This window comes from Lemur catta, chromosome 5, assembly GCF_020740605.2.
Source record: "Lemur catta isolate mLemCat1 chromosome 5, mLemCat1.pri, whole genome shotgun sequence".
In the NCBI taxonomy this organism is placed as follows: Eukaryota; Metazoa; Chordata; class Mammalia; order Primates; family Lemuridae; genus Lemur; species Lemur catta.
The window spans coordinates 6,890,694-6,914,082 of NC_059132.1; the positions used below are offsets into that span (position 1 = coordinate 6,890,694).

A 23,389-nucleotide genomic window follows, 5' to 3' on the forward strand; every position below is an offset into this window, starting at 1 on the left:
TTAATTTTATTTTTTGTAGAGAAGATTTATTGCCCAGGCTGGTCTTGAACTCTAGACCTCACGTGATCCTCCCGCCTGGACCTTCCAAAGTGCTAGGATTACATGCGTGAGCCACAGCACCTGGCCAAAATAGCCTTTTTGATCACCATTCTAATGTCAGTATGATCAGATATTATAACAATATTATATTCCAGAGATTATAACAATAATAAAAATGACACTCTTTGGCTTAAGATGAATAATTATCTGTCATTGTTCACACAGTACTTTGTTTATTTCCAGTTGGATTAGCTACTGTACTTTTTTTTTTTTTGAGACAGAGTCTTGGTCTGCCACCTGGGCTAGAGTACAGCAGCATGATCATAGCTCACTGCAACATCCAACTGCTGGTCTCAAACAATCCTCCTGCTTCAGTCTCCCGAGCAGCTGGGACTATAGGCACGTGCCACCATGCCCAGATAATTTTTTCTATTTTTGTATTTTTTGTAGAGATGGAGTCTCCCTCTTGCTCACGCTGGTGTTGAATTCCTGACCTTAAGCGATTCTCCTGCCTCAGCCCCCCAGAGTGTTAGGATTACAGACACGAGCCACTGGGCTCTGGCCTGTAGTACTATTATTTACATAAATTGTAATTAAATAATTTCTTAATTTAGACATATTTAAATATCACCTAAATCAAGATGTGTCTTACAATTTAAGGCTATGATAATTTGTTTGGCTGTTTTTCTTTCTTAGTAGTACATAAATAATGGCATATCTTATAAATAATGGCATTTTTGGATTCAAAAATTATAGAAATACTTACTGATCCATATTATTTTTCAGGCCCTGTCCTAAGACCTTTAATTTCATTATCTCATTTGATTATCAAATGAGTTTTCTGGTACAGGTATGATAATTATCATCCCCATTTTATAGATAAGAAATATAAAACATAAGCCACATGGATAATGAGAAGTGGCTCAAACCCAATTTTGCAGGATTTCAAGCCCATTATTGTATATCATGATGCTGTGCCTCTTACCAGGTGAATATTTTAAAGTACACTTTATGTCTCATAACTTTCTTCTAAAAAATATTCAGAGGCAGAAGCAAATAAAGCCTTACATCCTTCAGCGTGATAGTGAAGTCACTGAACTTTCCACTTTATGTCCACTCTCTCACATATTATTAGTTTAGGACCTGGAATATAGTATATGTTCAATGAATAATTTAAAAATAAATATATGATATTCAAATGTATCCCGTGGGCAATCCCCTATATCTTAGAAGTGGGAGTGGTAAGCTGCAGAAATTAGTCAATGTTTTATTAAAGAGTGCCTTGAAGGATAGAGAGCATTTTAACAGTAAGTTATTACAGATGGAGAGATAAGTATAAATTTATGATCAGAGTTTACTCTAGTAAATGTGCACTTGAAGGATTAGAGCAGGGGAGATTCTGAAGACAGGAAAATTTGTAAAGAATATTTTATAACAACTTAGGTATTAGGTAATGGAGACTTAAAGTATGACAGTAGAAATGAATTGGGGGAAAAAACATATACAAGAGGCATTGGCAAAATAGAAGCAGCCAGATAATTACGGACTCAATACAAATGATAGAAAAACAAAAGTAGATGACTATCACTTTTTTAATTTGGTCAACTGGGAGGATGAGATTGCCATTAACCAAGTTGCAGAACAAAGTTGGAGAGACAGTTTGTGTATGTTTGTGCAGGTAGGTAATAGGAACATGTAAGAAAATGCTACTCTCAAGGTCCTAGGAGAATACCATTATAATTGGAAATATGGATCTAGAACTCAGAGAAGATTACTGATGTAGATTTAAGAGTAACTCCTTTAGGGAAAAATAAATCCATGGAAGGCAAAATTACCACAAGAGATGTTGAAAAATGTAAAGCAATGAATTTAGGTGGATAGGCGCATCAGTTCCTGTGGCTTCTATGACAAATGACTGCAAACTAGCTGGTATAAGATTAAAAAGAAATCATTCTCTCACAGTATTGGAGACCAGAAGTCCAAAAACAAGGTGTTGGCAGGACTGTACTCCTTCTGCAGGTTCTAGGGGAGAATCTGTTTTTTGCCTTTTCACCTTCTGATGGTTGTCAACGTTCTGTGGCTTGTGGCTACACCACTCCAATCTCTGCCTCTGTGGTCACATTATCTCCTCCTTCTCTGTGTCTTTTCCTGTGTGTGTTTGCTTTATAAGGGTATGTGTGATTGCACTTAGGACCCATCTATCTGGACAATCCAGGGTAAACACCTCTTCTGAAGATTCTTAACTTAATCACATCATTTGCCATATAAAGTAATATTTACATGTTCCAGGGATTAAGATGTGGGCATGCCCTTTTGAGGACCACAATTCAACCTAATATAGTAGGTTTGAAGTCATAGGGAGGACAGACAACAGGCAGATGAAACAAAACTCAAAGTGCAATATATTAAGTAAATGTTAGGAGTCAAAGGTGAAGGGAAGAAGATGAACAGAATAGGTTTTTTCCCTCCAGAATTAGCATGTTTAAATTTGTGTGAGTATATATATTTATACATGTGTGTATATATATTTATTTAAAGATGTTTAAGTATCTTTGTAGTGTGAAGGAAAGATGAAAGTAAAGAAGATACTAAAGATAAGCAACAAGAGAATGAAAATGAAGGTGAAAAATATGAAGGAGAATAGAAAAGAACTGATTTTTTAAGAGCACAGGGTTGACCTTAAAAGTGGGGATAGTTTTTGCCTGGAACTATTAGGGAATGAAAAATAGATAATATAGAGAAAAACGATGATAGAATAAGAGAGCTATTGCGTTCATGTTTGCTGACATCTCTCAATGGGAAAATCATGTGAAAGTCAGTGGGAATGAGGTTGAGAATTTGATAAAAGAGGGGAAAGAATCTCTGTAGGTAAAAGGGAAGAAGTTATTATGAATTCATTTGACAGTTCAATTGATATAAAATAAAAATAAACTTGAGAATATAGTCATCATGGTTAAGGGACTGCTTTATATTGAGCAGCTCAATAGAAAGAATAGAGAAAATGAATAGTTAGGTTAACTGTGTGTTCGAGGCTAAAGAGAAGGTTAGAGGAATCATATAAGTAGGTGAGTGATTCTAGGGTGTCTGGAAGGGCATATTTTCAATGGTTGACTATGTAGTCTAGTTTAGGTGGACAAGTAAATGAAGCCTGATAGACAGGAAGAATTATAAAGAGTCAAGGAACTATTCTCAATATACGAGCAAAGCTGTGTTAGAAGTAATGCAGCAGGAGAGGATGATGAAGCCAAGAGAATAGCAAATACTCCATCCAAATTTTCAGAGGGGAATAGAGGTACAGAAATTAGCTCTATTGCCATTTCCTGTAGAGTTGTACACAGAACAGGCAAGATTATTATTGGAGCTATGATACAGTTTTAATTGTGCTATTTGGCCTGGAACTTTGTAGCTTGGTAGAGATATTTATAACAATAGGTAAAAGTAAGATTTCATCCCTTTCTTCCTTGCTAAAGATGTGTTAACATCCTTGTCTAGCTATTGTTACTTGGAAAATTAGAGTCAATTTAAATGATATTAAGGTTTCCCCAGTAAGGATGAAGTAAGATAGGGAGGGAATAAGGAAAATTTAAACTATTGGTAGTAATTTAAACTCTATTAAGTACATAGGATGCTAGTTCTTGGCATATTTTATAAAAAGAGAATATAAAACTTTAAAGCATTGTTGTATCTAAATCGTCTAGATCATTGTGTATTTATGCACACACACACACATACAAACTCATACACACATTGAACACTTTCTTTCAAATACAAATATTTTATCCACGTTTTATAGTCACATTGAGAAAAATTTATAAATATGGTGTATAAAATCTGGTATGTCACTTACCAATATTTTCCACTTTCATCCTTTTTATTCTTATGTGATTATGTTTCCATTTGGGGTCAATGGCGCTGGGTGAGGAGGTCTTGAAAAATATTACAGGAGGAGGACGTTCCCACCAAAACCTACATGACTATGCAAAACTAGAGATCAGTTGTTCCAAAACAAATGTTGAATATTCCTTAAAAATTCTGCAGGTAAGTTTTACACATGTAAAAATAAATTTGTGGCAAGATGAAACTCATCAACCAATTGTCAACTAATATCCATTGCCGAGGGGAATACAGTGATTTACTTTTTCTGGAAAGGTAAACGTTTAATTTTTGATTACGTATTCACAGTGAAAAAGTCAAGAAATACCAGGCAAAAAACCCTTACGTCAGTGGAAAATATGAAGACATTTATTCTTACACTTACACATTCGTGCACATGGTGTCGCTCTTCACTGAGAACGTTTCCGCGAAGAAAGCCACCGCGGCTTCTAGCTCCAGAAAATTTAGCGGAAATCGGGGTATCTCTTGCGAATCCTCTCGCACTAGGAAGTCATAAAATTGGACCTTGAGAGGCAGTTTGAGGTAAGGCATTCTATACTGCAGATATCTCTGACTCCTTCTGAGTGTACCATGCTGTTTTCCTGGCGAGGAGACCTAACAGCCCGGCGACTATTGCTCTCATTTCTGCTCCTCGCATTCTGGGAGGCGGGGAGCGGCCAGCTCCACTACTCCGTCCCGGAGGAGGCCAAACACGGCACCTTCGTGGGACGAATCGCGCAGGACCTGGGGCTGGAGCTGGCGGAGCTGGTGCCGCGCCTGTTCCGGCTGGCGTCCAAGGACAGCGGGGACCTTCTGGAGGTGAATCTGCAGAATGGCATTTTGTTTGTGAATTCTCGGATCGACCGGGAGGAGCTGTGCGGGCGGAGCGCGGAGTGCAGCATCCACCTGGAGGTGATCGTGGACAGGCCGCTGCAGGTGTTTCATGTGGAGGTGGAAGTGAAGGACATTAACGACAACCCTCCTGTGTTCCCTGAAAGTACGAAAAGAATAATCATCGCAGAATCTAGACCTCCGGAAAGTCGATTTCCACTAGATGGCGCATCCGATGCAGATATTGGAGTAAACTCGGCATTGACCTACCGACTAGATCCCAACGATTATTTCGCTTTGGATACACAGAACAATCGTGAGCAAACGTCTTCGTTATCACTTGTGTTGAAGAAAACATTGGACAGAGAGGAAATTCAGGAACATAGTTTATTACTGACAGCCAGTGATGGAGGTAAACCCGAGCTGACTGGCACAGTTCAGCTGCTGATCACAGTTCTGGATGTGAATGATAACGCCCCAGAATTTGACCAGTCCATTTATAAAGTGAGAGTGTTAGAGAACGCATTTAATGGAACATTAGTGATCAAGCTAAATGCCACAGATCCCGATGAAGGTACAAATGGAGATATAGTCTACTCATTTAGAAGGCCTGTATCACCTGCAGTGGCATATGCATTTACTATAAATCCCAAAAGTGGAGAAATTAGGACAAAAGGCAAACTGGATTTCGAAGAAAAGAAATTGTATGAAATATCAGTGGAGGCAGTTGACAAAGGGAATATTCCAATGGCAGGTCATTGTACCCTTTTGGTGGAAGTACTAGACATAAATGATAATGCCCCAGAGGTTACAATCACTTCTTTGTCACTCCCCATCAGAGAAGACACTCAGCCTAGCACCGTCATCGCCCTGATCAGCGTGTCTGATCGTGACTCTGGAGCCAACGGACAGGTGACCTGCACCCTGACTCCCCATGTCCCCTTTAAACTGGTGTCCACCTTCAAGAATTACTATTCACTGGTGCTGGACAGCGCCCTGGACCGCGAGAGCAAATCTGACTACCAGTTGGTGGTGACCGTGCGGGACGGGGGTTCGCCTTCTCTGTGGGCCACCGCCAGCGTGTCCGTGGAGGTGGCCGACGTGAACGACAATGCGCCGGTGTTCCCGCAGCCCGAGTACACGGTGTTCGTGAAGGAGAACAACCCGCCAGGCTGCCACATCTTCACGGTGTCGGCACGGGACGCGGACACTCAGGAGAACGCGCGGGTGTCGTACTCGCTGGTGGAGCGGCGGGTGGGCGAGCGTGCGCTGTCTAGCTACGTGTCGGTGCACGCGGAGAGTGGCAAGGTGTACGCGCTGCAGCCGCTGGACCACGAGGAGCTGGAGCTGCTGCGGTTCCAGGTGAGCGCGCGCGACGCGGGCGTGCCCCCTCTGGGCAGCAACGTGACGCTGCAGGTGTTCGTGCTGGATGAGAACGACAACGCTCCAGCGCTGCTGGCACCTCGGGCTGGCAGCACAGGCGGCGCGGTGACGGAGCTAGTGTCGCGGTCGGTGGGCCCGGGCCACGTGGTGGCGAAGGTGCGCGCGGTGGACGCGGACTCTGGCTACAACGCGTGGCTGTCGTATGAGCTGCAGCCAGCAGCTGGAAGCGCTCGCAGCCTGTTCCGCGTGGGGCTGTACACGGGCGAGATTAGCACGACGCGCACCCTGGACGAGGCTGATGTGCCGCGCCAGCGCCTGCTGGTGCTGGTGAAGGACCACGGCGAGCCGGCGCTGACCGCTACGGCCACCGTGCTGGTGTCGCTAGTGGAGAGCAACCAGGCTCCGAAAGCCTCTTCGCGGGCGTTGGCGAGCGCTGTGGGCCCGCAAGGGGCTCTGGTGGATGTCAACGTGTACCTCATCATCGCCATCTGCGCGGTTTCCAGCCTGCTGGTGCTCACGCTCCTGCTGTACACGGCGCTGCGGTGCTCGGCGCCGCCCAGCGAGGGCGCGTGCGGGCCGGGCAAGCCCAGGCTGGTGTGCTCCAGCGCGGTGGGGAGCTGGTCATACTCGCAGCAGAGGCGGCAGAGGGTGTGCTCTGGGGAGGGCCCGCCCAAGGCCGACCTCATGGCCTTCAGCCCCAGCCTTCCTCCTTGTCTGAATTCTGCAGGGGGAACAGGCCAGAGGGAGGCGGATTCAGAGCATTTTAAAGAGGTAAACTTATATTTAAGAATATTATTTTACAGAGTATTTTGGCCTGTCTTACTGTTGTTCGTTTAAGATATCTTCAGTGCCAATTTTGAGATTATTTTTAATTTTAAGTTTGCTCGTCATTATCAATTTAACGGCTCTGCTATTGACATTATAGGTTGGGTTATTCTTCAGCGTGAAATCTTAGCCAGAAAACAACGAAATGTGTAAAACAAGAATATTTTCTTTTTATTGTATTCTTAGCAGTTGTTTTAATGCATAATTGAGCATTTACACACAAAGACCCACATTGTAAGAACTGAAACATTTAGGAAATGTTTGTTTTAGTGAGGCTAATCATAATACATTTTAAAATCTTTTTATTTAATTTATACACGTGCCCAGATATAGATATATTATTTTGAAAAGCTCCATAACTTTTCACACAAATGCCCTTTTTACAGTGCATTTATGTGCTCACGCCTGTTATCCTAGCACTTTTGGAGGCTGAGACTGGAGGATCGCTTGAGGTCAGGAGTTCAAGATCAGCCTGAGCAGCATACCAAGACCCTAACTCTACAAAAAGTAGAAAAATTAGCCGAGCATGGTGGCGCAAGCCCATAGTCCCAGGCAGGAGGATTGCTTGAGCCCAGGAGTTTGAGGTTACAGTGAGCTATGATGAGGCCACTGCACTCTAGCCCAGGAGACAGAGCAAGATCCTGTCTCAAAAACAATCAATCAAACAAAAAACATTTTTGGTTGGTTTCTCCTTTTTTGTCCTATAGGCACATCAGCATTCCCTTCTCATGTATCCCATGTGAAATACCACGTGATTTTCATTTCACATTTTTATTTGTACTCAGATAATTACTCATACACATACATACGCCTGGTATGTTTTTTTTTGGTTATTGTTTCTCTTCCAAAGTTTAACATATATTATGCACTTTTAATTTCTCAGTCACCAATACCTTTTGAAAACTCCTGCAAATCTGATATTTTTAATAGCTGTGTAATATTCCAGTGCAGATGTACCATTATTATGTTCAATTATTCCGCTATTGAGGGACACTTTGTTTCAAGTATTCTTTTATCTCCACAAATCATGCTGTACTACCATTTTACGTATTTCCTAAAATATTGGTGTTTTTACTTCTGTGAGATTGATCCTCAGATGTAGAATTGATGCATCAGAAAGTATTAATACTTTCAATTTTAAAATAGTTTGCTAGATTTCCTTCCAAGAATTTTAGTACTTTAAATTGCCACCAACCAGTTTTGAACACTCTTTTCATTTTATCTCTAGAAGCAATAGAGGTTTTACTTTTTGCCAATGTGATCTCTATAAAATGCTATCTCATTGTTACTTTAATTTTAAATTCCTATATATTGTCAATGAATTTGAACATATTGTTATATATATTTTGTTGATTTTGACTTGATTTTCTTTGACTTATCAATTAAATTATTGGTCCATATTTCTATTAAAAAGATTATTTTTTAATTTTGGAAAATTGTGTGTGTAATATGGACATTAACTGTTTATCTGCCATCTATATCACAAATATCTTTTTCTCCTATATCATTCCTATTGATTTGTTACAGTATATTTTGCCTTATAAAGCTGTTTTAAAAATGTCTATTTTTCTTTTATGGTTTTTAAGGTCTGCAGGTTTAGTTAGAAAGGTCTTCTCAACTCCTATATTGAGCATTCATTAATTAAATTCATTTACTATTACTGAGTATTCTCTATGTGCTAGGCACATTATACATACTAGGCATTTAACAATGAAGTTCATTCATTTGTGTAAATTCAAATTTCCATTTGTTGTCATTTTTATTTTGCCTGAAGAATTTCTTTAATATTTTTTGTAATGCATGTGTTCTGGCAAAAAATTCACTCACCTTTTGTTTGTCTGAGAAAAATATTTGTTTCATTTTCATTTTCAAAAAAATATTTTTGCTAGGTATAGTTGACAGTTTTTTATAGGTATTATTTCATTGTCTTATGGCTTGCGTAGTTTCTGATGAGAAGATCTGTGCTTTTCTTGTACATGCATATTCTTCTTATCCCACTCCTTCACAGTTGCTGTTAAAATTTTTTAATCACCGATTTTTGCAAGATGATTATGATGTGCTTTAGTCTGATTTTCTTTATGTTAGTCTGTTTGGGGTTGGTTGATATTTCTGGATATGTGGAATTATCATTTTCAACAAATTTGGGGAAACTTCAGCCATATTACTTCAAATATTTTTTTCCTTCCTTTCCATCCTTTCTGAGACTCCAATTACACATATGTTAGACTGTTTGATATTGTCCCACAGGTCATTGAAGCCTGGGAAGCACGTGTGAAGCTTGTTTATTTTGGTCTGTCTTTTCTCTCTCTGTGCCTCATTTTGGATAGTTTTTATTAATATTCTTGTCTGCTAATTTTAACATCTTTGTCATTACTTGGTTTGCTTCTTTTGATAAATTTTTCTTCCTGTGTATGTGTGTATTCCTTTAAAGCAGTGGTTCCCAATCAGGGACAGTTTTGCCCCACAAAGGATAATTTGGCAATGTCTGAATACATTTTTTTCTTTTTTTTTTTTTTTACAACTGGGGGATTTCTACTGGCATCTAATGGTGGAGGCCAGGGATGCTGCTAACATTATACAATGCCAGTGTAGCCCCCTACAATGAAGAATTTCCCAGCTCAATAGTTCTGCTGTTGAGAAACTCTGGTTTTAAGAGTCTTAAGGTCAGTTCTGACATGAAGTTAAGTTGCTTGGGACCAGTTTATTCTTTTCAAGGCTTGATTTCAAGATTTATTAGTGCACATACAGAGCAGCTTTTAGTATAAAACTAATTTGGTCCTTGATTAAAGTGATATTCTCCTGAGGATACTACCTAATGCCCATATTGATAGGTCTCTCTTCTCTGACTTGTAGAAATGTGAAATATTCTCAGCCCTTTGTGAACTCTAGGAATTATTCTGCCTACTCCTTTTCAGTAGTTTTTCCCCTGGCCTTGTGGAATTTTACCCAGTGCACGTGCATATTAGTATTCAACCAAAGATTGGAGATGACCCCTCTGCAGATCTCCAAAACTCTTTCTCTCTGTACAATACCTTCTGTATTCCTCTTTGAAAATTCTGTTTACTCGGGTCTTTCTGAACTTTAATCTCTGCCTCCTCAATGCAGTGAGGCCACTGGACTTTGTTTGTTTCCCACTTTCCTATACTGCATTCTAGAAATTGCCTCCAGACAGTGAGATGGGACAATCTTAGGATTCATCTCATTTGTTTCCCTTCTTTTGAGGGATCATAATCCTTCCTTATCTATTGTCTAAAAATAGTCCTTTATATCTCCTGCAGTTTTCTCACTGTTTATCATGGGAGGACAAAACAGAAGTTTATACATTATCTTATATCACTGCATAATATCTCTCTGTTCTGTTTCTTTTAACTTTAAATTCTATATAGCTTGTTACTAATATTGACAAACTTCCTACTTTGAAATTTGAATTTGTTTGGTATCTGTTTGACCATCCCTGTATTTTCAACCTTTATTCATTACTTAGTACTTAGTACATTTCTTATAAAAATATATCGATGGATTTTACTCTTTTTACTTAATATGCAGGTGCCTATCTTTTAATGTAGAATGTAAATCAAGTATAGTACGATGCGTGATATATGTGATTATATATCTTCCACTTAACTCAATATTTATTAGTTATTTTATATTATTGCTCCTTCTTTTACTTCTCTGGTTTTGATTATTTGATCAAATTAATATTTAATACATTTCCTCTTTTAATTTGAAAGTTTTAATGTAGTTTTGTTTCCAATAACGTGCACCTCCTTTTCCCAGTTACCTCTGTATTTTTACATTTTGATTGTGAAATATAACATACTTACTGAAAAGTAATTAAACGCATATGTATAGTTTAACAAATATTTATAAGTCAAACATGCTGTAATCTCAAAGAACTGGAACATTTCTGGTACCCCAGAAGCCTTTTGTAGGTTTCTTCTTTATCGTAACACTTCCAGCTTTGCAAAGGTAACCACTTGCTTGACTTTAATCATTTCTTTAGACCGGATAGTTTAGTTTTTGTCTATTATTGAACTTAGTATAAATGGGATTTTAAATTATATATTCTCTTGTGGCTTGTTATTTCACCCAATAGTATAAGATTTTTTTCATGTTGTGTACAGCTATAATATATTCATTTTTCATTCTTCTAAAATAGCTAGTTGAATGAATATACCATGATTTATTTAGAATAATTGTTTGAGATCTTGGCTATTTTTGATTTTTGGTTTTATGAACAATCTTTCTTGTATATATCTCCTGGTACACATGGCATACATTTGTCTAGTTATAAACTTAGGATTGGAATTGCTGGACTATAGGGTATATATACCTTCAGCTTTACTAGATGATATTAAAGTCTTCTACAGTGATTTAAATTTTTTCATTTCTATCTATAGTATATTAAAATTTATGTTGCTCTACTTTTCTCCAATACTTTCTTTAGTTGAGTCTTTAAATTAAAACCACAGCATCTCATTGTGGTTTTAATTTGCATTTTTCTTATGAGGTTGAACATCTTGTCATATGTTTGGTAGTCTTTTTTGAGATGCCTGTCAAAATTTTTGATCATTTGTATATTATAATCTCTTTTTCTTACTGATTATTAGGGCTTTATTTTAAAATTTCTGGATCAAATTCTTTGCCAATAATATATTCAAGTATTACAAATATAATTCTCCCATCATGTGGATTTCTTTCTCCCTCTTCGTGGTCTATTTTGATGATCAAAATTCTGAATATGATTGTAGTTTAATTTATATATATATTTAAAATATTTTGATTGGTGCTTTTTTTACTTTTTGTTTTAAAAATACATCTTTAAGCTCATGAACATCTTTTCCTACATTACATTCTGGAAGCTTTATGCTTTTTGTCTTTATATTTTTTTCTCTACTCTTTCTACAATTGATTTCTATATATTATATGAGGGAGATGTCCAGTTTTATTTTTTCCGTATACATAGATAAATATTGCCCCAGCACCATTTTTGGAAAAATTTGTCTTTTCTTTCCTGATTTTAGTGTGACTTTGGTCATATTTATAGTGTTAATATTTGTGTAGGACTATTTCTGGGTATAAGATTTTTAGGTTGCAATTATTTTCTTTCAGTAGTCATATGCTATTCTGCTTTCCCAATGTCTTCTGGCTCCTGGTGTTACAGATGAGAAGTCTGATGCCAATCGTTTTTAAAAAATGTAACAGGCATTTCAAATCTCTTGAAATAATTCCTCTGTATATAATTAGGCCTGCATCTTATTTTCTTTCCATAGTATATGAAATATGCATTTTATCTTCTCATATTAAGTGTTATTTAAAAAGATATCTATTAATAATATGATTTTTTTTACAAGGGGTATTTTTTATTTACAAGTATTTTTAATTATGTTAACTATATTTTTATTTTAAACATTACATTTACTTCTTTTTACAAATTTATTGGTTATTTTTTACAGTCTCTTTTTCTTTTATTTGGAGTTCTACATTTTGATATCTCTTCAATAATTTCCAATCTCTTAATTTGATATTATTTCTCTATTATCATAAGTTCCTAATTATCACAAGATCATAATCCTTTTGTTTGTTGTGTATAAAAATTCAAGATTGGTTCCTAGTTTGTTTTAAACTTCTTGATCACAGATTCATCCTAAGCAGGGTGTGTGCTTTACCTCACTCCCTCCCTCTTTTTTCCTTCCCTCTCCTCTTGTTTCTTTTGGTATGAATACTATGTAGCCTGGGATATGAAAGTTAACTTTCATTATAAATTTTCATTTGTTTTCATAAATGCTCTACAGGTATCACTTATATACAAAATTTTTGTTAATTTATTGGTATGCTGTTTTTTTATTACATTTGGTAGTGCAATTAGGATCTCAAAGCCAAGTTCTTCCTGGAAGCTTCAGGGAAGCATCCATTTTCTTGTCTTTTTCAGCTTTTAGAAGATACCTATATTCTTTAGCTGTGGTTCCTTTCTCATATCACTCCCACCTCTTGTTTACACAGTTCTATCTCCTACTACTGACTCTGATCCTCCTGCCTCTTTAAAAGGTTCTTGTGATTATATTGGGCCCACCCCAATAATCCATCTTGAAATCCAATCTATCCATCTTGAAAGCCTTAGTTTAATCACACCTGCGAAGTTCCTTCTACCATGTAGGGTATTATATTCACAGGCTCTGAGATTAGGACCTGGTTGTCTTTGAGGGACCATAATTCAGCTTGCCAAAATATTTATGAGAATTTGGTCTGTAGTTTTCTTTTCTTGTAATGTCTTTACTACAGTGTCTGATTTTGGTGTTAGGGCAATGCTGGGCTTATAGAAGTGCTTTTATTTTTGGAAGAAATTGTGGAGAATTGATAAATTCTGTTGTTTAAGCCATGAATTCTGTGGTAGTTTCAAATGGCAGAACTAGTAAACTAATACATATGGTGTATTACATTTAATGATTTTCAGACATTAAACCAATGTTGCATTCCTGGGATAAATCCCACTTGGTCAGGGTGTATAATCTGTTTTATGCAGTTGGTCATTGAACAACATGGAGGTTAGGAGTACCAGCCCCCAGCACAGTTGAAAATCCACCTATAAGTTTTTTTTTGTTGTTGTTTGAGACAGAGTCTTGCTTTGTTGCCCGGGCTAGAGTGAGTGCCGTGGCATCAGCCTAGCTCACAGCAGCCTCAAACTCCTGGGCTTAAGCAATCCTCCTGCCTCAGCCTCCCGAGTAGCTGGGACTACAGGCATGCGCCACCATGCCCGGCTAATTTTTTCTATGTATATTTTTAGCTGGCCAGATAATTTATTTCTATTTTTAGTAGAGATGGGGTCTCATTCTTGCTGAGGCTGGTCTCAAACTCCTGACCTTGAGCGATCCATCCACCTCAGCCTCCCAGAGTGCTAGGATTACAGGCGTGAGCCACCGCGCCTGGCCCACCTATAAGTTTTTATTCTCCTGCCCAGACTTTACTAATAGCCCACTGTTGACCAAAAGTCTTACTTATAACTTAAACAGTTGATTAACACGTATTTTGTATATATATTATACACTATATTCTTATAAAAAGGAAGATTAGGAAAAGAAAATAGATTTACCATTAATTAAGTAGAAGCTGATTATCATAAAGGTCTTCATCCTCATCATCTTCATGTTTAGTAGGCTGAGGAAGAAAAGGAAGGAGTGGGATTGATCTTGCTGTCTCAGGGTTGGCAGAGGTGGAAAAAAATCCACTTTTAATTGGACTCATGCAGTTTAAACCAGTGTTGTTCAAGGACCAATTGTACATTGCTAAATTTGTTTTGCTCATATTTTGTTGAAGATTTGTGTGACTACATTCATAAGAGGTATTGGTCTGCAGTTACTTTAGTTGAATGTTTGTGTCCCCTTCAAAATTCTTATTGAAACTTAAACCCCACTGAAATAGTATTAAGAGGTGAGACCTTTTGTAGGTGACTAGATCATGAGGGCTTCTCCCTCACGAATGGGATTAAAGTCTATATAAAAGAGATTTCACATAGCAGTTAGGCCATTTTACTTTTCTGCTCTTCCACCAAGTGGAACAGCATTCAAAGTACCATGTTGGTAGCAGAGAGTGGGCCTTCACCAGACACTGAATCTACTGGCACCTTGATCTTGAGCTTCTCAGTCTCCAGAACTATCCAAAATAAATTTCTGTTGTTTATAAATTACTTGGTCTTGGATATTATGTTATAACAGCACAAATGGACTAAGACAATAGTTTTCTTGTGATATCTTTGTTTGGTTTTGGTATCAAGGAAATATTAGCCTCAGAATGAAAGTGTTCACTCCTATTCTTTAGAATCAGTTTGAAAGAACTGCTATTAATACTTATTTAAATATTTGGTAGAATTTATTGGTGACACATTTTGGTCCTGGGCATTTCTTTGCATGTAGTTCCCCTCCTCCTCCTCCTCCTTTGTAGGTTATATGTATTGTATACTCTACTCTCACAATAAAGTAAGCTAGTGAAAAGAAAATATTATTAAGAACATCATAAGGAAGAGAAAATATATTTACTATTTATTAAGTGGAATTGGATCATCATAAGGGTCTTCATTCTCCTCATCTTCACGTTGAGTAGGCTGAGGAGGAGAAGAAGTGGAGGGATTGATCTTACTGTCTCAAGGGTGGTAGAGGTGGAAGAAAATCCACATGTAAGTGGACTTGCACAGTTCAAACCTGTGTTGTTAAGGGTCAGCTGTACATTGTGGAATGGCTAACTGAAGCTAATTAACATATGCATTACCTTACATACTTATTTTTTTGTGGTGAGTATATTTAAAATCTATTGTCTTAGCAATTTTCAAGAGCACAACACGTTGTAATTATTGTCACTATGTTGTACAATAGATCTCTCGAACTTATTTCTCCTAGCTAACTGAAATTTTGTACCCTTTACCATCTCCCCCTGCTCCAGCCTCTGGTAGCCACCATTCTACTCTCTGCTTCTATGACATCAACTTTTTTAGATTTCACATATGAGTGAGGTCATGCACTATTTGTCTTTCTGTGCCTGGCTTATTTCACTTAACATTATGTCCTCTAGGTTTATATACATTGTCACAAATGATAATTTAAACCTGATTAGTATTCTTCTTTAAGGCTGATTAGTATTCCACTGTGTAGATATACATTTTCTTTATCCATTCATCCACTGATGGACACTTAGGTTGATCCTATTTCTTAGCTATTGAATAATACTTCAGTGAACATGAGAGTGCAGATATCTCTTTGACATATTGATTTCATTCCTTTGGATATACATCCAGTAGTGAAATTGCTGGATTATACAGTAGTTTTATTTTAAATTTTTTGAGGAACCTCTATACTGTTTTCCATAATGACTGTACTAATTTACATTTCCACCAGTAGTATGCAAGGGTTCACTTTACTCCACATTCTCTCCAACACTTATCTTTTGTCTTTTGATAATAGCCTTCCTAACAGATGTGAGATGATATCTCATTGTGGTTTTAATTTGCATTTCTCTGATGATAATGATTTGGGGCAATTTTTATATACCTATTAGCCATTTGTGTCTTCTTTTGAGAAATATCTATTCAGATCCTTTGTTCATTTTAAAATCAGGTTATTTATTTTCTTACTATTGAGTTGCTTGAGTTCCTTATATATTTTGGAATAGTAAACTCTTATCAAAGTTATGGATTGCAAATATTTTCTTCCATTTCATTTGCAAAAATTAATTTTTTTTTTGAGACAGAGTCTCACTTTGTTGCCCAGGCTAGAGTGAGTGCTGTGGCATCAGCCTAGCTCACAGCAACCTCAAACTCCTGGGCTCAAGCGATCTTACTGCCTCCGCCTCTCGAGTAGCTGGGACTACAGGCATGCGCCATGATGCCCGGCTCATTTTTTTCTATATATATTTTTAGTTGGCCAGATAATTTATTTCTACTTTTAGTAGAGACGGGGGTCTCGCTCAGGCTGGTCTCGAACTCCTGACCTTGAGCGATCCACTCGCCTCGGCCTCCCAGAGTGCTAGGATTACAGGCGTGAGCCACCGCACCTGGCCCCAAAATTAATTTTAAATGGTCTCATAGAATCAGAAACTTGAAACAGAGTTACAGAGTTTCAAGGATAAAATGAAAAGGTCACAAAAGATCATGAAAACTGAGCTGGCACAATTCATGAAATAAATGGAAGAGAAATATAAAATCATCACGGAAATTAAAGCTGCACTGGAAGCAATAAAAAGGTGAACAGGCTCTGCTTGACATACTGTCAAGAAAAAGAAGAAACACTTGAGAAGGTTGAGAAAATAAATGGAAAAGAACAAAGAACTTTTTAAAAATTAGAAAGAAAAGAAAAGCTTTGGAACACAGAAAAAGGAGATTCAACATACTTCTAATAGATGTCCTCAGATAGATGAAACACATAGAAAAGGGGAAAAATCCAAAGACATCATTCAAGAAAAACATTTTTAAAAAGTAAACTTCAGATTTTGACTTCCAGCAATGAAATTCTACTTTATCTTCAGCCAGTGGCATATCAAGGACAGCAGCTGGGCAGTGGGAGTGGTTTGTCCTGACTGTAAAACTGCACTTTTGAACTCCATTACCACATACGTAGTATTTAGAATAAAAGAGCTAGATCTCCTCTACCTGGAAGTGATTTGACCAACGTAGAGTATGACTTTTAGTTCTGAGGGCCACACTTTGAAGGTGAAATAGAAAAATATTTTTATAGAAAAATAATTTTTGAAAAGTTGGTACATAATTATAAAAAGTAGTAAGTAAACACAGTATAGAGTTAATTAGAGTATAGATTCATGAAGAGAGGTCCAAGACACTTTAGAAGGTATTACATTATTGAGAAACTATTTCCTTGGTAATAGAAACTCCAGAAAGAAATACTGTAATGACTTGTTTTTGGTAAAGAGTTTAAGTAAACAAAAAAAAATGACACAAGAGAATGTGCTTTAGCCACTTACTTTACATGCCTGGAACCTAGGTAGATACTTGAGAAACAAGTATTGAATGATACAGATCTCTACCTTCAAAGATCTCTACCTTTCAAAGAACTCACACTCTATTAAACTTGATTTTGGTACTTTGTTATTTTATAGGATTAAAATTTGGTTAATGTGATTGTGGTGTCCTGTTAATTTATTAATAGGTTTCATAAGTACCTAATATGCTTCCAGAAAATAATCTTAAGCACTAAGAAAATCATGTTTAAAGTATAATATCCTTTTGTTGACAGACTCTTTGATGGGTATCAGACTTACTATTTTCTTGTTTGGCCTTGAGATCTCCAACAATATCTTATGCGATATGGCTAGAAATCTTTGGAATTTATAGCTTAAGTGTAAGTTTACTGGGAGGACTTTATAGTCATAGTGTTGGCAATAGAGCCTAAGCAGAAATTAGGGCAATGTTTTGCATACAGTTTACTTAAAGTTATACTTGTGCTTAATTAAAAGCTTTGAAATACATGACTAGGAGAAACTATAGAAAATTTCATAAAATGATAAAATGAAATATTAGCAGTGAAAGGTGCTGCTAAAGAGAAGTTTTGTTAATTCATAATTTTAATGCTCATCTTGTCATTTTATCCAAAAGACAAAACCTTTAGCCTTCTTCATCTTTGGGATATCCTTCTCTTTTAAATATTGCTTTTTCATAAATCCCAATGTTTTGCCTAAAGTTAGAGAGGCATGTGGTGGGACAAATCTCTTTAGGTGGGTGCTATCCACACTTATTCTTGACACAAATGAAATCTTTTGAAAGTAGATATCAGCAGCAGTTTAAATAGAGAAATGGGGAAAGGAGAAGCCAAAAATCTGAGAAGTGTGTGAATGAGGAGGAGTTTTTGTGAAGATTTTCCATGCTATTCTCTATGAGTTTTTCCTTTTTCCTCATGCCCTAAATACACCCACACATACTGCCCCCACTGGATACAGCTCAGAATTCCTAAACCTCATATAATTGGAGGCTTGACCACAGGTTTAAAAGTAAGGGGGCTTTCAAAAGTTAAGTACAACTCTCTAGTTATATTTCATCTACTGAGAATGGAAAGGTGGAAAGAATAACCTTTCATTCCAAAGCAGTTAGCTTGGTTAACAGCATTAAATTAAGATGAGGGAATGGGAATCCTAATCTCTGGCACTCAAGCAGAAAATTAGTTTTGGTTTTGAAATTTGGTGAAGAGTAAGTTCAATTTTTATGGGCTATTGCACATCCTAGTGAGGTCTCCTAGTGATGTCTGTATTTGTGACTCTGCCTAATGGGTTGACATGTTTTCTGTTTCAATTTTATCAGAGACTTGGTGTCAATGATCTTTCGGTTCCCTAATTCATAAAGGCAAACTAGTCAGGAGGCATTTGCTACTTATAATGCCTTATGTTGCAGCCTCCCTTTTCTAGTTCCATGGAAGAGATACAGAATGGGTTTGTGAGGTTCAGGGGAGGTAGAGGTAATTGGTTCTCAGTGGAACACTGGAATTACCAATCCCACTTTCAGTCTTAGGAAGAGAATGCTGGAGCTGCCCCTCTCCCCACCACTTTAAAAATATTATAGAAATATTCAAATATACACAAAAGTTGAGAAAATTGTGTAATTAACCTTCATGTACCATCACCCATTTTCAATAATTATTAATAGTTTTTAGGCAGGTTTCTGACCAAAAAATATAGTGTCCTGGGAGCTTCAATTTTAGATCTTTGTTCAGCTTTTGCCTTCCAAATTTTGATTATTGGAGCTTTGAACACTGCAACTGTATTAGAAGGATTTCAGTGAGGAATTTACTGTTTAATAGTCAATTAAATCAGTCTCCTTTCAGCTCCCCTCCCTCTTAGGGAAAGTGGCTGGTTGTAGGGTGCCAGGTGGAATTTGGAGGTATCTGTTGTGGCTCAGAGTTGTTTCTCATAAAACTGATCACTGTCCCAATTTCCGTGCAGAAGACCAAATTAAAAACGAAGTTGGAGAAAGGATGGGCATGTAGCCTGTTCTTATCCTGCCTCACTGCTGTTTTCTAAGTATTTACAGAGTGTAAATTTACAGATAGTAGTTTCCTGGCCAAACTCTGGAGAGTAGCTCAGTACTTTCTCTCCCCTCAACAAATTTGCTCGTGGTCTTCGGGGACGAGTTGTCAAGTGTGAGTTTCTGGTTATTAGTATTGACTGGTCTATGACCTCTTTTACCCAGAGCGTCAAGCGCCTCTTGCAAAGCACTCCCAGTAGGGCCTCTTGGGGAAGGAGAAACTGCTGTCACGCAAAACGGCGGAGCGTAGACCTGCAAGCCTTGTGCTTGCTGGCTCTGCTGCTTCGAAAAGCCAGAGTCCGCACTCTCGGCGGCTCCTGGGTTGTAAGAGGGTGCCGGAGGGACTTCGACCCGGCAGAGAAGCTGGGAATCCAGCATCAAATGCCTCACAGCACTTGGTTCTGGGGCTGCTGTTTCCTTAAGCCTGGAAGGCGTGGTCGTTCACGTTCACGGTTCCGCCTCCGCCCTGTCGGCCGCGGAGTTCCGCCCTCCCCGCGGGTGTGCAGGTGCTCAGTGGGTCAGAGCGCCCGGTACTCGACGCGCGGCTCTCAGAACGGCGGGAGGAGCCCAGCCGGGCTCAGCCCCGGTACCAACAGTCTTCAGGCAGGGGTCGTGGAGGTCAAGACGCCGCCGGTCTCAGTGGTCCTAGAAAACGCTGTTTAAGGAGGGATGCGTCAGTTTCTCCAGGCGTCTTCCTGGCCCCGCCCGACGCCCGCGATCCGAGGCTGGGGCGAGGTCCCAGCCGACCGGGACTGGAGACGGCGCCTCCCGAGCCCGGCAGTTTGTCTCGTCTCTGCACCCCTAGGCGGCGCTGCGCTCCTCCGCACCGGGCCGGCTCCGCATTCCCAGACGGCGGCCGAGCCTCGGGTCTAGCGAGCCCACTCGCAGCCGGCCGGCCGCGGGTAACTCCAGTACTCCGGAGACCGGACGTCGGCGGTCGCTGAATCTCCCGCCGGCAGCAGTGACGGCCGGCCAGAACTTACTCGTCACCGCGGCTCGTGCTCTCCAGGAGTCCGGAGCATGATCCTGAGTCACCGTTGGCGGAGCGTGGACACCGAGAGGGAGGATGGTGGGGTGGGGGGTGGCAGTTCTCTGTGTGTGGGCTTCCTGCTGCGCTGCTGCGGGACAACTCGAGTACTCAGTGCCCGAGGAGACTGAACGGGGCGTAGCCATAGGCAACGTCGCCGCGGACTTGAAGCTGCCAGCGGCCACTCTCTCCTTGCGGAACTTTCGCTTCCTTTCCAGCCACAGCGAGGTCTACTTCGGGGTGAACCTGGCCAGCGGTAGCTTAATGGTTAGAGAGCCAGCGGACCGCGAGCGGCTGTGTGGGACCAAGGCTGCCTGCGTCTTGACCTATGACCTAGTGCTGGAGGACCCGCTGGAGCTGCACAAGATGCGCGTTCATGTCCTGGACACCAATGACAACTCACCCGTCTTTCCTGCTGGGGATGTGGAGCTTCACATCCCTGAATTCCTGACGCCCGGAGCCCGCTTTACTCTCCCTAATGCCCAAGACGCCGACGAGGGAAGCAACGGGGTGCTAAGCTACAGCCTGAGCCCCAGCCAGCACTTTCGCCTGGACATGGGGTCGCGGGTCGACGGCAGTCAATACCCAGAGCTGGTATTGGAGAAAGTGCTGGATCGCGAGCGGCGCGCCACCCACCTGCTGGTGCTTACAGCTCGGGACGGCGGGCTGCCTGCGCGCTCCGGAGACGCACAAGTCACCGTCATCGTGGTGGACACAAACGACAACGCGCCTGTATTTGAGCGCTCCGTATACCGCACCAAGGTTCCAGAGACTGCACCCAATGGGACTGTGTTATTCCGAGTTCAAGCCTCGGATCCGGATGAAGGCTCCAATGGAGAAATCCGATACTCCTTAAGCAACAGCACGCAAGCAGAGCTGCGACATCGCTTTCAAGTGCACCCTAAAAGTGGGGAGGTGCGGGTAGCTGCTTCGTTAGGTCCACCGGAAACACTGTTGGAGGCATACATCGAGGCCAAGGATGAAGGCGCCTTCAGTCTAGCTAGCACCGCTAAATTGCTGGTGGAGGTGACTGATGTGAACAATCATGCCCCGGAAGTGAACTTCCTGAGTCTCTCCAGCCTAGTACCCGAGGATGCTGCCCCTGGCACGGTGATTGCACTCTTTACTGTAAAGGATGAGGATCTCGGTTCCAACGGTAGGGTCCTTTGCGGCATGTCCAGTGGAGGCCCTTTTAAGCTGAGGGCTTCCTTTGACAACTACTACAGCCTGCTGATTGATGGGCCCCTGGACCGGGAGCAGATCAGTGAATACCAGGTTCTGATCACTGCCTCAGATTGTGGCTTGCCCCCACTTAGCACCCGACGCACAATCACCGTGACACTTGCTGATGTGAATGACAATACACCAAGCTTTTCTCAACCGCAACAGGAACTTTTTGTTGCTGAAAACAATGCCCCTGGGGCCTCTCTAGGCCGAGTGTTTGCCCAGGACCCAGACCTGGGGAAGAATGGCCTTGTCTGTTACGAGCTGTTGGATATTTTCTCAGAAGGGCCACCAGCCTCTAGCTTGGTGGCAGTAGAATCATTCAGTGGGGCTATCACTGCCAAAACTTCCTTTGATTTTGAGCGGCTCAGGGGGTTTCACTTCCAAGTAGAAGGCCGGGATGGTGGCATTCCTCCCAGAAGTGCAACAGTGACTGTAAACTTGTTTGTCGTAGATAGAAATGACAATGCTCCAGTCATCTTGTTTCCCTTACCCAGAAATGGTTCTGTGGCAGTGGAAATTGTGCCCCGCTCTGCCAGAGCTGGACACTTCGTCACAAAAGTAGTAGCAGAGGATGCAGACAGTGGTTCCAATGCCTGGCTTTCTTACCACATCTCTCAAGCGTCTGACTCTAGCCTTTTCAGAATTTCAACCAATATGGGAGAGCTCCGGACTGCTCGCTTAGTTCTTCCCACTGATGCAGTTAAGCAGAGGGTGGTGGTGGTGGTTCAGGACCATGGAGACCCACCACTTTCCTCCTCTGTCATTTTGGGTGTGTTATTGAGCAACTTTGCCCCTCAGGTCCTTCCAGACTTTGAAGATGTGTGGGAACCAGGAGAGAAGCTTTCTGCCCAGAACTTGTATTTGGTAATTGCCCTGGCCTGTATTTCTTTTTTATTTCTGGGCTGCTTACTCTTCTTCATATGTATAAAGTTGAGCCAGAGCCCACGTTGTTGCTCTCAGAGCTGCTGTCACCTTCCAGAGGATCTGAGGTACGGAAGGAAGATGGCTTCAAATCCTTGCATAACATCAGCCACAATCGATGTCACTACAGTTGAAAGACTTTCTCAGACTTACCTCTACCGGGCCTCTCTGGGAGTTGGTTCTGATAATAACAGTTTGCTGTTGTGTAGGGAGTACAATGCTGCCGACCTGAGAAATCTGGCCAGTGGAGTAGGACTGAATTTGCCAATATCCTGTATTCAGATTTGGAATAGGCAAGGGGATCATGCAAATGTCAATGCCATGGTAAGCAAATTTTATGGGATTTGAGTCCTTGGACCTGGCGATGGCTGTACCTGTATTCTGAAATGTTTCTTAGATGAGCCTTTGGCAACAGTTAGTCAATTGAAATGAACACTCCTGTGCTAAGAATTCTGGAAGTATAAAAGTATTAGAAGATTGTTCTAGGCTTCAAGGAACTTATAGTTTGTTTTTGAGAAACAAGGGTAAAATATTAGAACTTATTAAAGAATAATAAAAGTAATATAGCATAAAGGTCTTAAGTTAAAAATAAGAAAGTGCCAAAATATTGCTTAAGCAACAGATATGTGTAAGGTACTCTCTTACCTAGAGCGAAGAGCGAAAAATACGTAAGAGTCTTTGCATAATATAAACATAATATTATGAAAGGTGAGACATTTACTCAAACTGTAACAATACATTATTTTAAA

At 40.1% G+C, this 23,389-nt stretch overlaps 1 protein-coding gene across 7 annotated transcripts in view; it reads left to right on the forward strand.

Moving 5' to 3' along the window:
• The window catches only part of LOC123637873 (protocadherin alpha-C2), a 108,292-nt gene that overhangs the window by 23,024 nt on the left and 61,879 nt on the right, over nt 1-23,389 (forward strand). Inside the window, exon 1 of one of the 7 annotated variants that reach the window (XM_045551010.1) lies at nt 4,359-6,897. The exons of 4 other annotated variants lie outside the window; for them this stretch is intronic. In XM_045551010.1, the coding sequence (XP_045406966.1) occupies nt 4,504-6,897 (2,394 nt within the window). In that variant the 5' untranslated portion in view covers nt 4,359-4,503. Of the gene's footprint in view, nt 1-4,358; nt 6,898-19,953; nt 22,965-23,389 lie in introns of those variants that run through there. 2 more of the 7 variants (XM_045551014.1, XM_045551009.1) reach the window with 2 other exon arrangements.